The sequence below is a fragment of the Pelophylax lessonae genome (genome assembly GCF_965119305.1).
Source record: "Pelophylax lessonae genome assembly, chromosome: 11".
NCBI lineage: Eukaryota > Metazoa > Chordata > Amphibia > Anura > Ranidae > Pelophylax > Pelophylax lessonae.
Window position 1 is genome coordinate 165976595 of NC_138778.1, and position 15337 is coordinate 165991931.

General features: G+C 45.0%; 1 protein-coding gene across 2 annotated transcripts in view; it reads right to left on the bottom strand.

Annotated features, from left to right (window-relative positions):
* Positions 1–15337, bottom strand: part of LOC309567611 (trafficking kinesin-binding protein 1-like) — a 93645-nt gene that overhangs the window by 22657 nt on the left and 55651 nt on the right. The window contains exon 1 of one of the 2 annotated variants that reach the window (XM_082273017.1): positions 2013–2368. The exons of the other annotated variant lie outside the window; for it this stretch is intronic. Within the exon in view, the coding sequence (XP_082129143.1) occupies positions 2013–2118 (106 nt within the window). The 5' untranslated portion in view covers positions 2119–2368. Of the gene's footprint in view, positions 1–2012; positions 2369–15337 lie in introns of those variants that run through there. 2 annotated transcript variants of the gene reach the window in all.

Below are 15337 nucleotides of genomic sequence, written 5' to 3' on the forward strand. Positions count from 1 at the left end.
AATGTAAGGAGCATTCTTCCCACTGACCTCCAATGTAGGGAGCATTCTTCCCACTGACCACCAATGTAAGGAGCATTCTTCCCACTGACCACCAATGTAAGGAGCATTCTTCCCACTGACCACCAATGTAAGGAGCATTCTTCCCACTGACCACCAATGTAAGGAGCATTCTTCCCACTAACCACCAATGTAAGAAGCATTCTTCCCACTGACCACCAATGAAGGGAGCATTCTTCCCACTGACCACCAATGAAGAGAGAATTCTTCCCACTGACCACCAATGAAGGGAGCATTCTTCCTACTGACCACCAATGTGAGGAGCATTTTTCCTACTGACCACCAATGTAGAGAGCATTCTTCCAAATGACCGCCAATGTAAAGAGCATTTGTCCTACTGACCACCAATATAGGGAGCATTCTTCCCACTAACCACCAATGTAAGAAGCATTCTTCCCACTGACCACCAATGAAGGGAGCATTCTTCCCACTGACCACCAATGAAAAGAGCATTCTTCCCACTGACCACCAATGAAGGGAGCATTCTTCCTACTGACCACCAATGTGAGGAGCATTTTTCCTACTGACCACCAATGTAGAGAGCATTCTTCCAAATGACCGCCAATGTAAAGAGCATTTGTCCTACTGACCACCAATGTGAGGAGCATTCTTCCCACTGACCACCAATGTAAGGAGGATGCTTCCCACTGGCCGCCAATGTAAGGAGGATTTTTCCCACTGACTACCAATGTAAGGAAGATTCTTCCCACCGGCCACCTATATAAGGAACACTGTTCCTATTGATGACCAATGTAAGACATTTTTTCCCACTGACCACCTATGTAGGGGCACTGTTTCTACTGACCACCAATCTAATGAGTATTCTTCCTACTGATGACCAATGTAAGGAGAATTTTTCCCACTGACTATCTATGCAGGGGCACTGTTCCTACTAACCACCTATGTAGGGGCACTATTCCTACTGACCACCTATGTAGGGGCATTATTCCTACTGACCACCTATGTAGGGGCATTATTCCTACTGACAACCTATGTAGGAGGGGCACTGTTCCTACTGACCACCAATGTAAGGGACATTCATCAGTACCCCTGCATATGACCAATGTAAGGAGCATCTTTCCCACTGACCACCTGGGTAGGGGCACTGTTCCAACTGACCACCTACGTAGGGGAACTATTCCTATTGATCACCTATGTAGGGGCACTATTCCTACTGACCTCCTATGTAGGAGGGGCACTGTTCCTCCTACCCACCAATGTAAGGGACATTCTTCTCACTGCCCACCTATAAGGGACATTCTTTCCTTTGACCATTGATGTAAGGGTAATTTTTCCCAATGACCCTTGAAAAATTATTTCTAGCAGGGGTTCCCTAGGCCAGGAAATTATTCCAAGGGTTCCTTTAGGGTAACAAGATTGAAAAAGGCAACCTAAGTATGCTAGCACTGCTTCTTTTAGTTGTACCACTTGCCTGATTCAATGAATGAATGAATGATGATCAGACCTAAACTCCAATACAAAACTGCCCAGTACTTCACCAAAAGCTATTTATGGCCGTATACACATATCGATAAGCAACTAATCACAGGTTTGACTGTTTCAAACTATTGTTTGAAACAAAAAAAAACACTGGTTGAATTTGATTGTCTTCTCAATTAAAGCAAAAAATAAAAAAATAAATAAAATTACAGAAACAATTGCTAGATGTAACAGTTAAATGATACATGTATGGCCTGCCTTAGTTGCTGCGGAATAGCCAATGATTGCAAAGTGTACATAATGCTGGATAATATTTACAATGGGTGTTTCTGGCTCTCAGGGTCAGGAAAGACTTGCTTTGACTGTCCACTACACTACTGTCCACTATTTAAGGCTGTTGTATGTGACACATTACTACTGTTTGTGGTAGCTGAAAATGTAGATTATATGGTCATTTTCCTGCCATATCATCACTGCTCAGTTAAATGCTACAGAAACAATAAATCAATGTTTACCTTCTTCCAGGTCATCTGCCATGGAGTCAGTGTCCATTTCAAAAATGAGGTTCCCGTTGCATTCATTTTCATTGGCCAGGTTGCGAGAGTTTGTCCAGAACTCCATTGCTGCTAAGAAGTTGAGCAGTTATAGCTTCTTTGCCCCTAAATCAATCAATGGGGGACATGGACCCCTAAGAGGAGAATGCTAGGAGAGTGTCTGAACAGGCAGCACCCAGCACGTAGCCTGACCATATCCTGATGAGCCCAGCGTGCAGGCATCAGAGGACGGATAGAGGATGGCAGTGAGGAGGCACTGAGTGACACCATGTAAAGTACACTGTCCTGATTGTCTACTAGCTAAGCTCGCTCTACTCTGCTTTATAGCCTTGTGGCTCTGTGTATACACCTGGCTGGGTAGGGCTTACTCCAGTGACACGAGGGAGGGGATGAACAGCAAAACAAAACACAGTCCTCTCTGCATTAAAATGCAAGCTCCTTTTCAGATGGTAACGGGAAAAACATACCCCCCTTTTCTGCTCTGACTGGTATGGGTGGTCCCCTGCACTGGGTTTGCAAAACAAAATAAATCAACCCCCCCACTCCCCCCTTTTAAAAGGAAGTGGTTTATCCCAAGCTGTGACAATCTATCACTGCACCTGCTCTTATCAGAGTCATAAACATAGGAACTTAAAAACAAAGCACGCCGTCACACGTACACAGCTCAGTGTCACATACCATAATGACTGTAAACCATACAGCCCACGTATGAGGTGTTCGCACACAAGATTGTATTTATTGTTTATTTGGATGAAAATGTCTCAAAATGCATCTAAGGCTCCATTTCTACTAGTGCGACTTGCCATACGACTTTGGACACAAAGTCGCAGGACAAGTCACAGCCCATTGATTTCAATGACAACCATTCCAATTTATGTGATTTAAAATTGCAGCGACTTTGAAAAGGTGCATGCACTACTTTGATGCGACCTTTGATGCGACTGCATCAGAGAGTGTAGAGTCAGATCAGAATTGCACTCAAAGTTCCATCAAAGCTGCAATACAAAGTTGCTCTCCAAATCGTGGAACTTTGGCGTCGAACTAGTGGAAACATATAGCCGAATGCAATAACTTTCCATTAGCTAAATATGTTCCTGGTGTATCAAAATAAAAAGTGTGCAAAGTCTTAGGGCTCATTTACAATTGTGGTTGGGGGGGGGTCGGGGTGTAAAAAAAAAAAAAAAAAAAGGGGGGGGGTTAAGCGGCTTAACCACTTGACCTCAGGAAGATTTACCCCCCTTCATGACCAAATCATTTTTTTGTTTGCTTTTGGGCACTGCGTTACTTTAACAGACCATTGCGTGTTCATGCAACCCTGTACAAAACTGGATTTCTGTCTTATCGTAAAATCCTTTTCTCTGATGTTCATTGACGGACACGGATCTTCTTTGACCCTTGGGTTATGCTGCCCCCTACAGTAGTAGGACACTAGGCGGAAAAAATTGACTACGCCTATAGGGCAGTCCTAGGGGGTATACTCCCACTTCCTGCTATAGGACTTCAGCTTTATAACAAGCAGTGTCAGAACAATACATAACCCAACTCAACAGAGGGGTGGGTGCTGTGTCCATCAATAAACATCAGTGAAAAGGATTTTATAGTAAGACAAAAATCCAGTTTTCTCTTTCGTTCACTGACGGACACAGCTCCGTATCTTCTTTGACCCTTGGGACGTCCCAAAGTAGTGTCAACATGAGGGGTGGGAAAAACACAGCAATAAACATAACTCCCAAATAGGCTAAACGTAGCCAACCAGGTAAACCAGGAGCTCAACCAGGAACAACTGGAGCTCACCTACAAAAATGCACCCTCAAGAGGCTGGAGCCTCTGCAACAGCAGCCTGCAAAACTTTGAGGCCAAAAGCAGCATCCGCAGATGCGAGTACATCCACTTTGTGAATGTGAGCGTAGGCGACCAGGTGACCGCCTTGCAAACCTGGACCACTGACGCCTGATGACGAAAGGCCCAGGAGGCACTAATCGCCCTCGTAGAATGCGCTTTAACAGTTAAAGGAGGAACCTGACCCTTGATGGAATAAGCCTGCACAACCGTCTGCCGGATCCATTTGGAAATGGTCGCAGCGGATGCAGCCTGCCCCTTAAGAGATCCATCCGTAAGGACAATCAGGGAATCAGATTTACGAATCGAATCAGTCGCCGCCAGGTACACCCCGATTGCTCGAACCACATCCAGGGAATTTCTTTAGGATGTTTCAGCTTAGGACAAAAGGAAGGCAACACAATGTCTTAATTTAAGTGGAAACCAGAGACGACCTTAGGAAGGAACGACTGGCAGGGATGTAGCACCACATTGTCCCTGTGAACCACCAGGTAAGATGACCGACAGGACATTGCAGCCAACTCTGACACCCTGTGTGTAAGTAATAGCCACCAAGAAGGCCACCTTCTATAACAAAATAAGCAGAGGAAGTTCACAAATGTTTTCAAAATGCGGTTTTTTAAGAACTGACAGTACCAGATTGAGGGCCCATGGAGGGGCCGGGGACCTAACCGGAGGAGCTAGGTCGCTTACCCCCTGAACGAAAGTGTGAACCAAGGAATTTGTGGTCAACGGGCATTGGAAGAAGATTGCCAAAGCGGAAATCTGTCCCTTGATGGTGCCCAGGGCCAAACGCTGATCTATACCTCTTTGTAGAAACTCCAGCAGACGGGACACTGAAAAGGAACGAGGGGGGGAGAAACTCCCCGAGACTCACACCAACTAATGTACGCCCTCCAAACTCGATGATAAATCTTCCCTAGAAGTAGATTGTCTAGCTTTCAACAGTGTAGGAATTACCAAATCCGACAACCCTCTGTCCTTCAGTACCTGGCTTTCAATAGTCAGGCCGTTAAAGCCAGCGACCATAAAGCACGTAGGAAGATCGGTCCTTGAGACAAAAGATCTTCTTTGAGAGGGAGTCTCCAAGGGGAATCGGCTGCCAGTCTTACTAGGCCTGCGTACCAAGGCCGACGAGGCCAGTCAGGGGCCACCAGAATGACTGGAATCCCTTCTGCCTCGATTCTGTCTTGGCAGAAGTTGTAGGGGAGGAAAGGCATACATTAGAAGATACTGGCCCCAAGGGGCCACCAGAACATCTGAGGCGTCGGCCAGAGGATCCCGAGACCTTGCCACAAACCTCTGAACCTTCCTGTTGAGACGAGAGGCCAACAGGACCACATTGGGAGTCGGGAGTCGGGAGTCGGGAGTCCCCCCCCCCCCCCCCAGAGACAGTAGTGCCCCCTTGATGAGCTGTGGCATTGTCCGATTGAATCCTTACCGGGCACCCCCGCAGACTATCTGTCCAAATGGACAGGCAAAGCCTGATCGCCCGAATCTTCAGGACATTGATTGGCAGACTGGACTCCTTCCAAACCACCTGAGCCGGATCTGTGCCCAAGACACCTCCCCACCCAGACAGGCTGGCATCCGTGGTAACCACCGTCCAGTACAGGGGGAGAAAGGACTTTCCCTGTTGAAGCGCCGGGGAGTAAAGCCACCATATCAAGGACCCCCTTGTACCCCACCTTAACAAGATCAGATTGTCTAGGGACTATGGATTCTTGTCCCATTTGGCAAGAATCTCCTTTTGCAGAAGCCTGGTATAGAACTGAGCAAACAGAACCGCCTCAAAAGGTGGAGACCATCAAGCCCAGCACTTGCATGCAAGTCCTGAGAGATGACTACCCCTTAGATAACAAGAGCAGAATCACATGCTGCAACTACAGAATTTTTGTCTCCAGAAGAAACACCCGGGCTGATGCTGAATCCAGAGTCAGGCCTAGGTACTCCAGTTTGTTATGTTCCCAGCCGAAATCTTGCAAGGTTCGCAAAGTGATGTCCAAATCGCTCTTTAGGACAGTTGGGGATTCTGCAAGCAGAAGGAGATCGTCCAGGTACCCCAGTACCACGATCCCCCTCTGCCTGAGCAAAGCTAACACCGGGGCCAAAACTTTTGTGAACACCCGAGGAGCTAAGGCGAGACCAAAGGGTAACACCACTAATTGATAGCGCTCCTCGCCTATGGCACAGTGAAGAAAACGCTGGTGCCCGACATATATTGGTATATGAAGGTAAGCATCCTTGATATTGATAGAGGCCAGAAAATCCCCATTATGAAGGGATACCATTACTGTGCGATTGGAGTCCATCCGAAATTTCTGAACCTGCACAAAGCGGTTCAGGGCTTTGAGATCCAAGATTGGACGGACCTTGCCTTCCTTCCTGGGAACAGTAAATAGGTTTGAATAAAACCCCTGAAAACGTTTCGACTTCAGAACTGGTAAAATGATTCCTTGCGATAGCAGATCCTGTACTGCCCCGAGAAGACCTCGCAGACGATCCAGGGACAAACGCAGGTTGGAAGGAAAAGAACCTTGCCGGGGTGAGGACCGAAACTCGATCATGTGCCCGGACCGAATCAACTTGTGGACCCATTTGTCTTAAATCAAAGAGGTCCACGTGTCTGGAAAAAAGATCTGCCCTAAGGTATGGGTGAGGGCACCCCTTCAGGCAGAAGTGGACTGTGGGGGCAGCGGAACGTGCTTTTGACTTACCAGACCAAGGTCTTATGGAAACTTCTGCGAAGTTACAGGTGTATTTCGATCCCTTTTACCTCCCGTATGACCTTTAATGATCTCTTCCATGGAAGCTCCAAACAGGCGGTCTCCTACCCTTTGGAAGCCTGGTGTGCAGACCAGCATTTCAGCCAAATCATGTGGTGAGGTGTCACAGCTGTCACAGACACCCTGCAGGCTAAAGGGGCCGCATCTAGAGAGCCATCACAGATATACTGTAACCCCTGCACCAACTGATCCGTCAGCTCAGGAGGATGCTGACCCCCTTCCAAATCCTGGGGCAGAAGCTTTACCATTCCGTTAAGGTCTGGGAGACCAAGGTTATGGCAAACACAGGCCTCAAAATTGAACCAGTCATGGTAAAAAGGTATCTGACCAGAGATTCAGCTCTCTTGTCAACAGGGTCCTTAAAGGACAGAGTCGTCTACCAGTAGTAGTGTGGCTTTATTTACCCTAGAAACCTGAGAATCCACCACCGGCGGAACTGTCAGTTTCTTTAAAAGAAGTGCAGAATCACGTATATATACATGATTCTGCACAGAGCGGCCGCCCTGTAGCAGTAAAGCTACTATAGGGCGGTCGGCTACTGGTTAAGCTGCAAAAGAAGCCAGATGAGGTTGTACACGTCACAAATGATCCCAGCTGTTGCATTCAGTGAGCAGTACTACTGCCAAACACGACCCATTCAAGTGAATGGGGTCATACCACAATTACATGATTGCAAAGGGATGATGTGACATTTACAGGGTTAAAACAGGTGGTGAGGAGGTGATATATCATCACCTCACCGCCTGTCAGATATCTCTGAAAAGCAATCCACTGTGGAAAGCTTGTAGCTTGTGCAGCAATGCCTAAACCTGGCCATACAATAGTGGGATTTTCCAACAAATATTCATATGAACATTCATACAAACATTTTGGGTTCATTCAAGGACTGTCGTTTAAAAGCATAGTATTTTGTTTGCTCTTCATATTTGATTTTGGAATGAATGTAATTTCTCAATTGAAAACCACATTCATGTTAAAAATGTGTTTGTTCGAGAAAAGTTTTCCATCCTGCTCCTTTGGGTTTTCTTGTAACAAAATAAATGGGCTGAAATTGCACCGCACAGGACATTTTCTTTAGAAAGCAACCACAGCCTGAGTATAAAAGCCTGTTCCCTACAAACATGCTGCAGAGAAATATTCATGCTCTCTATGTGGAAGCAGAGGTCTCTCTGCAGAAATCGGACGTCTTCTAGTCCCGAGTAAGGGCTACGGCTGTCCAATCAGCAAGGAGCATGAGCTTGGCTGATTACAAAGCTCTAGCTCTGACTTAGCAGGAAGAGTGTCAGTGATATCACTGCTTCCACAAAAACTGCAAGGGTCCTTCTCTGCAGCATGCTGGCATGTGACAGGCTTCTGTACTCAGGCTTTAGCTGCTTTTGAAGAAAAAAATTACCCCACCTGGAATGTATTAAGCAGATTTAAACTGAAAGTTTATTCAGACATTCTCTTCAAGAACTAAGGTGACAGAAGAATCTTCTACATCCAGCACCTGTGTGTCAGATGCCCTTTCCTCCACTGTGCTGTGTGGATCCATTGTTATCCTCTACCTCACTACGGGACATAGTACTGATGTATGGGCCGGCAGGTGGAATGAACCAAATTAGATTTGCCAGTAGTGTAAAGGCTTACCTTACCTGTTGGATTTTTTATTTATTTTTTTACAGCACACATCAAAACGCAAAGCATTGGTGAGAACTGGTGCTATTGGAGACAATGCAATTTTTCACAGTCTTATATTTTATCTTCTTGAGCAACAAATTAGATAAAAATGAATAGCTCATTAAACGATAAAACAACAAAACTGGCTTTTGATACAATATTTAACTTCAATCTAGAGATCCCCATCCCTGCAATATGTATTCCTGTCACTGGTCTGATTGGCACCGTCATTCAACCCATTTCCTCTGAGCCCAAGTCATCCTGGACCCATCCCAGCCTGTGAGTGGACAGTGAAAGAATGAGCAACCCAGTGATGACATCATTTCTCTGTCACTCTTCTTTCTCCTCCTATCGGCATGCTACTTGTCACACTGATTGGCTTCTTCCTCTCACACTCCAAGCTCTGCTGTACAGAGTGCAAAAGACTGGAACCAGATCATATTCAGATACTTACACATTTAGGCCTCATGCACACATGCCTGGACGCGCTGCCAGTAAGTTTAATTTTGCCTCTAAACGCCTGTGAATTCCTATGTGTGCACAGACACACTGGCTAACATGCAGGAGCGTTTAGAGGCAGACCCCAGACGCCCCTAAGAGCATCGTTAAAACTGTCCAATGGGCATGAATCCTTCAGGATGTAATAACGATAACAGAACAGCATTAATTTGTGTCTTTTATATTCAGTTTTAAAACCCAATTCTAGCCCAAACTTCTTTCTGGTTTTGTGTAGGACCAGTTCTGATGATAGCGGACAAAGACAGATTTTCCTCACTTCCTCTTGTGTATTCAGTACAGGAAGTGAAGGAAATATCAACATTAGTTCATGCAATCTGTTACCAGCACACATCCCTTACCACTTAGATGTTAATGGATCATCCTACTACAGTCCTGAATGTCCATTTTGGGGGACAGTGATTGCATAAGTTGTAGGAATGATAACACAGCTCCCCCCACTGGTACTTCATACACTCCCACCTCCTTTCACCACTGTGCCTACACCCCATTCTCACAACTGTGCCTACACCTCCCCTGAACTCCCCCCTCCCCCTCACCACTGTGCCTACACCCCCCACGAATGATCCCTCTAGCAGGAGCCTGGAAAAAGTGAAAGTGATAGTGGTCCTTACAACAGGGTAAAACTGTGTTCACTTACATATTCACTTTATAACATTCTCCTCTTTTGAAGAAGCTGGGATGTGGTTCTCTAAAGGGTATAACCCAGTATTGAGTATTAATGACTTTACTTCTAGTTATGGCCTAGCAGTTTCTGATTCCTTCCCAATTTCCCCCTTTTTGACTCCGGGGAGTGTAGCTGATATTGCCCTGGCGAGCGCCAAAATACTGCAGGCTCCCACCTTGCGTTGGGTCATTGCGATGTCATGACACACATTTGTAATAGTATTCTGGTCATGTGTTTTAATTCCTTGAGGCCATTTTGTCCGCAACCAAGGAGCGAATTAAATCATTCTTAAGTTGTCTGGCCTAAGACAAGTGACAATGCATGTTTAGGACATGGGTGGTGATAACACTGAGCAAGAAGAGGTCCGTAATCAAATTCCCCATTGCAAGTGAGCGGAAGGTTATTTGTCAGGGCCAAGTTGGGCTGAAATGTTGGAAGCGGACTGCAGTGGGGCAGCAGAAGATTGGGTTGTCCCAAGGTTTGGAGTGTGGAATACACATAGGCTTCCATTGAAATGGAGTTCTCTGCATATTTACGCAGAAACCAGTCCGTTTAATTTATTGGGATTATAACCCAAACTCTGAGCAATCTGTTTATGAAAGAGCCCCCAAACAGGGTTTTAATATAAAAAAAAAAGTGACTCGCCACCTCCTTTCCAGTGCTGTCCCTTAGTAACTAACCTCCACCACTAGGTGCGCTCAGCCTTCCGGATTGAATGGTGCTCACCGTTATTCAACCTAGAAGACTGAGGATGAAATGTGAAGTTCAGAGTGTCATACAGCCACCCCCTGAGGGGGGAACTTCACAGCCCTGTAAAGAGAAAGTGGGGGAGGTCCTTTATGAGGAGCAATCTAGAATGGGGGTTGGTAAGGGATGAGCCAAGAGTTGAGCTTTAATTTGAGAATTGTTCTTCTGGTGGAGCTGTAATCTCCTATGTGCCCTTTTATGTTCAGTGTGTGTGTGTGTGTGTGTTCAAAGACTCCCTTATAGTTATATCTTCTCTGTGTGAAGTTTTGGAGGGTATCAGCCTTCTATACAGTAAATTAAAAATAACACACTTGTTATTGCCAATTCTAGCCCTATAACCTTAACATACCCATTTTTACCTGTAAGCAAATACATGATCCATCAAAACTCAATAATTACGCCCAATGTTTTCCTGCCAACTACCATTCCCATAAAGCACGTAGCAGTAGGATGAATTTCCACAGCTGCCAAATCATTTCCTTTATCACTCTCTCTGTATTTTAGAAAGTAACTTGAATGCACACCCTTTTCTGCTTTTCCTGCCTCAATTTTATTTAAAATGGGTTTATTTTGGCATATCTAATAAATCATACAATTACACGATAGTTTAAAAATCAGCAATTCTAAACAGGGATGGCAGTTTGTACTCTGCCTTTCAGGTGTGTTAAAGTGACACTATCATAGCAAGTTGGTTTTATGGTGTTCATTTTTGTGTGCCTTAAGCTTGGCCAGTTCACCAGGACCCAGACGAATTTTGATCTGGGTGTAGCCTTGTCTGTTCAACAGAAGCCAATCCTTAGACCGGCTTCTGTGGAACGGTCCCCCTAGAAAGTAGAAAGCCAGCATTTGCTCAGCCGCTGCAGCCAATGGTTGCGAGTCCGTACTCCCAGAATACAATAGTGTAGCGAGGAGAGATCCCTGTATCCACATCGCTTGTATGGATGCAGCAAAGTTTTTCCATCAGCCCACTGGTTGAAAAAAAAAAAAAAAAAAAAAACTTACAGTTTATACCCAGCTTTACTTTACGTTATAAAAGGTTTAGTGCCATTATAAAGTCCTTCAATAAAAATAATAATGCTCAGATGTTTACATATGAATCTCTCCTCTTCCTCAGAACTCAAGCTGGGGGAGGATCAGCTGTTATTCTGAACATCCTGGGAAGTGTCAGAGAGGCTGAGGGGGGAACAGATTGGGGACAATGGCAGTGTTATGGGCAAAGACACACTGGATTTATATGCAAATTAAAAAAACACCATGAACTCGACCTAACAAAGAGGAGACTAAAACTATGCACTCTGGATCCTTCTTCAGTCAACACATACAATACATAACAAAAAAGAGGGGACAGTCTCAGTAATGGAGTAGAAGTCTATCCATCCACGGCATGGTAGTAGCATGTTTTAACAAAAATACTGAACCCTAAATCTGATCCCGGATGGGAGATTCTGCTGCTAGCGACAAATCACCAAGAGAAAGATCACTAATGAGGTTGCCCGTTTGTCGCTTCCTCTGCAGACAAACACATTGAGATGTCGCTCTGTCGCTGGCCCAAATGCTGCTGAATCTTGATCGCTTGATCAGCTACAGAAGTGATTCCATCAAGTCAAACATCTTACCAATACTTCCCCCATTAGTGATTTTGACAAATTGCCAGTGGTAGGATTGCTAGTGGCTGAGTCGCCCCTCTGACATTAGCCTTCACGTCAGGTGGTCAGTTTTTAAGCAGGAATTCCTCACTACAAATTGTTAATGTCGATTAACAGCGATTTATAAACAAGAAATGAATTGCTATAGTTACTTACAATTTATTCCTACTACATCATTAGGGTGACATGATCTGCTACAAATCACTCTCCTTCAGCGATTTGCAACTAAGCCATAGAAGTGAATAGAGAGAAACTCTCGTTGGGGAGCTAGTTGGGGACATGAAGCACCGCTCAAACTTAATTCTTGAGTGACCGAGCTACAAATCTGTAAAGTTAGCAAGTTAGTGATGCCCCGAAAATATTATTTCCTTAGCAACAAATCACAAAAAAATAAATAAAATAAAGAGCAACCTTTGTATGTCTCTCAGTGCAAATTTTGAAGCAAACTGTACTGAAATCATTGGAGGCAATCACTGATGGATAAGTGCTGCAGCTCTAATTTTTTTTTTAATGTCTGTTTGCGTCTTAGCTTGTTGTCTTGCAGCAATGTCACTGGTCAATTTGCCCAAGATCCAGGGCGCATAGTCTAAGGAGCCCTCTGGATTTGCCCAAGACCCAAGGCGCATAGTCTAGGGAGCTCCCTGGAATTGCCCAAGACCCATAGTCTATGCAGCCAACCTGCAATTGCCCTAGACCCAAGGCACAGAGTCTCTGGAGACACCTGGAATTGCCCAAGACCCAAGGCGCAGAGTCTAAGGAGCCACCTGGAATTGCCCAAGACCCAAGGCGCAGAGTCTAAGGAGCCACCACCTGGAACTGCCCAATATCCTAAGTCTTTGGAGCCACCTGGAATTGCCCAAGGTGCAGAGTCTCTGGAGCCACCTAGAATTGCTCAAGACCCAAGGCGCAGAGTCTCTGGAGCCACCTGGATTTGCCCCAAGGCGCAGAGTCTCTGGAGCCACCTGGAATTGCTCAAGACCCAAGGCGCAGAGTCTCTGGAGCCACCTGAAATTGCCCCAAGGCGTAGAGTCTCTGGAGCCACCTGGAATTGCTCAAGACCCAAGGCGCAGAGTCTCTGGAGCCATCTGAAATTGCCCCAAGGCGTAGAGTCTCTGGAGCCACCTGGAATTGCTCAAGACCCAAGGCGCAGAGTCTCTGGAGCCAACAGGAATTGCCCTAGACGCAGATTCTATGGAGCCACCTGGACTTGCCCAAGACCCAAAGTCTCTGGAGTCACCTGGAATTGCCCAAGACCCATATACGCAGAGTCTCTGGAGCCACCAGGAATTGCCCAAGACCCAAGGCGCAGAGTCTAAGGAGCCCCCTGGAATTCACTAAGGTACCCCACAAGGAGTGACTGACTTTGCTGCAGAATTAGGTTGTGGCCTCAGGTACACTCAGACTGGCATCTTTTCTGGCCAGTTTATACTAAATCATGTCTGAGAGCTGGGTACTGGATGTTTTGGGATGAGGGTAGCATGGGGAATGTGGGATGTTTAAAGCTTTAACATGTTAATGTCACTTCTAAAAATATTTTTATATCTTTTAAGAATCTTTAACTTTTATTATAGCTAGTGATACTAACATGAAGCTTCTTGGCTGGGAACTTTGTGCTATGGAATGACGCTGTCTCCTCTAATCTCCTGTCTTTGGGTCACCACGTTACAAGTTCCCTCATTGGAGACAACAAGCAGCTGTGCAGATGCACATTGCACAGGTATGGTCCACTGTTGTCAATAGAAGGAAACCCTCCCTATGAAATACCATGTGACCATCACTGTACTTCTTGTGTGCAGGATGTGGCTCTAAAGAAGCTGCAGGAGATTAGCAGCACTGAGATGTAACAAAGGTTGAAAAAGTATGTTTTTTTTTACCAAGTTAATTGTAAAGTGTATAAGATCCACAGCATTGGCGGTCATTCACTATTAATGGATTTGATCTAAAGACCCTACACTAATCTCTCCCTATGCAGTTTATCAGCCCCTCCTATGATCTCTCTTCAACAGCTCCAACACATTATCATTATTGTTGCTTTGCTCCCACTATTCTACAATGTGTGGGCTGGGTTATCCATTCTCATACCAGGGTTGGATCTTGTGAGTCTGGCAAAAATGTGAATGTTTGCCTAACACGACTCCTGGAAATTCATGGATGAGGCTATACGTCTTAGATTGTAAGCTCTAATGAGCAGGGCACTCGGATTCCTACTGTATTAAATTGTATTGTAATTGTACTGTCTGACCTTATGTTGTAATGTAAAGCATTGTGTAAACTGTTGGCGCTATATAAATCCTGTAAAATAATATGAAGAATACCAAATCTCACCTCTAGTATCTAAGGATATTGTGTCTGTGAAACGATCACTTGTGGCTCAGTATTGGGGTGTATTTTGTGGGTGCAAAGATGGCAGAATATGTGTGCACTGTATAACTCTGTATTTAGCACAGTCCTTTTTTCTTTTCAGCATACCCAGAGGCCCTATTTTATTTATCTAAAACATAGAAAAGCATAGGGGAAAGGGCATGCCACTATAAGCCATACCCAAGAAGATGCCCCAACTTTTTTTGGACACTCGACCATGTTTTTGGCAAACAACGCAGTTCGTGATCCACGTTTGTCTTCTAAAATCCTTCAAGGTGTTACATGTAATTATTCTGACATTTTAATGTCAACCCAACACTTAATATTCCTGATATGTGCCTGCTGTACCATGTAGTTGTATTTAAAAAAAAAAAAAAGGAACTTGTTCTATTTGTATTGCTTCCTTTCTGTGAAATTCCTGGTGTTCCTGTCGGTCCCTCCATTTTCCTAATAAAAACTGACCTCTCTAAACATGAGAACACTGCAAGGTCAGTTTTCTAGCTGTGCCGAGCATGCAGCCTTGCTCTCCTCCAATGGTCATACTTCTGCTGACTTGCTCCCCCTGCACAGCCATTCGCTGGGAAAATCAGTGAACTCCTGTTTCTCCACCCCATGAAGCTGAAAACAGGGGTTATGTGATCACTTATAAGAAAGGGAAAAAAGCATATTTATAATGTTTTTATATGCATACACAAATGTTTTGCCTTTCATTTCTATTTTAAACTGAATGTGTTGTTTTACAAGGTGAGGGCTTACATATGTTTTAAGTGCTATTGCTGTTAAATGACTCAGGGACATTCTAACATGGATAACACATAAAATGTGCTGAGATCTCATTGTGGCTCCCCATCAATGAAGGAGCACACAACTCTTCCTTACACTCTTTGCTCTACATTGCTGTGCTCTGTCCTCAGAAATAAGAAGGGGAATGGCTCATTAGGGAACTGCAGAATGGGTTCAGTGGAATGTAGAACAGGCAAGAATTGTCTAGTGCAGTTAAGTGCAGCCAGACAGATCTGTCGAGTGTCATTAGTGTGACAGCACTGTTTACCAGGCTGTGTGAGG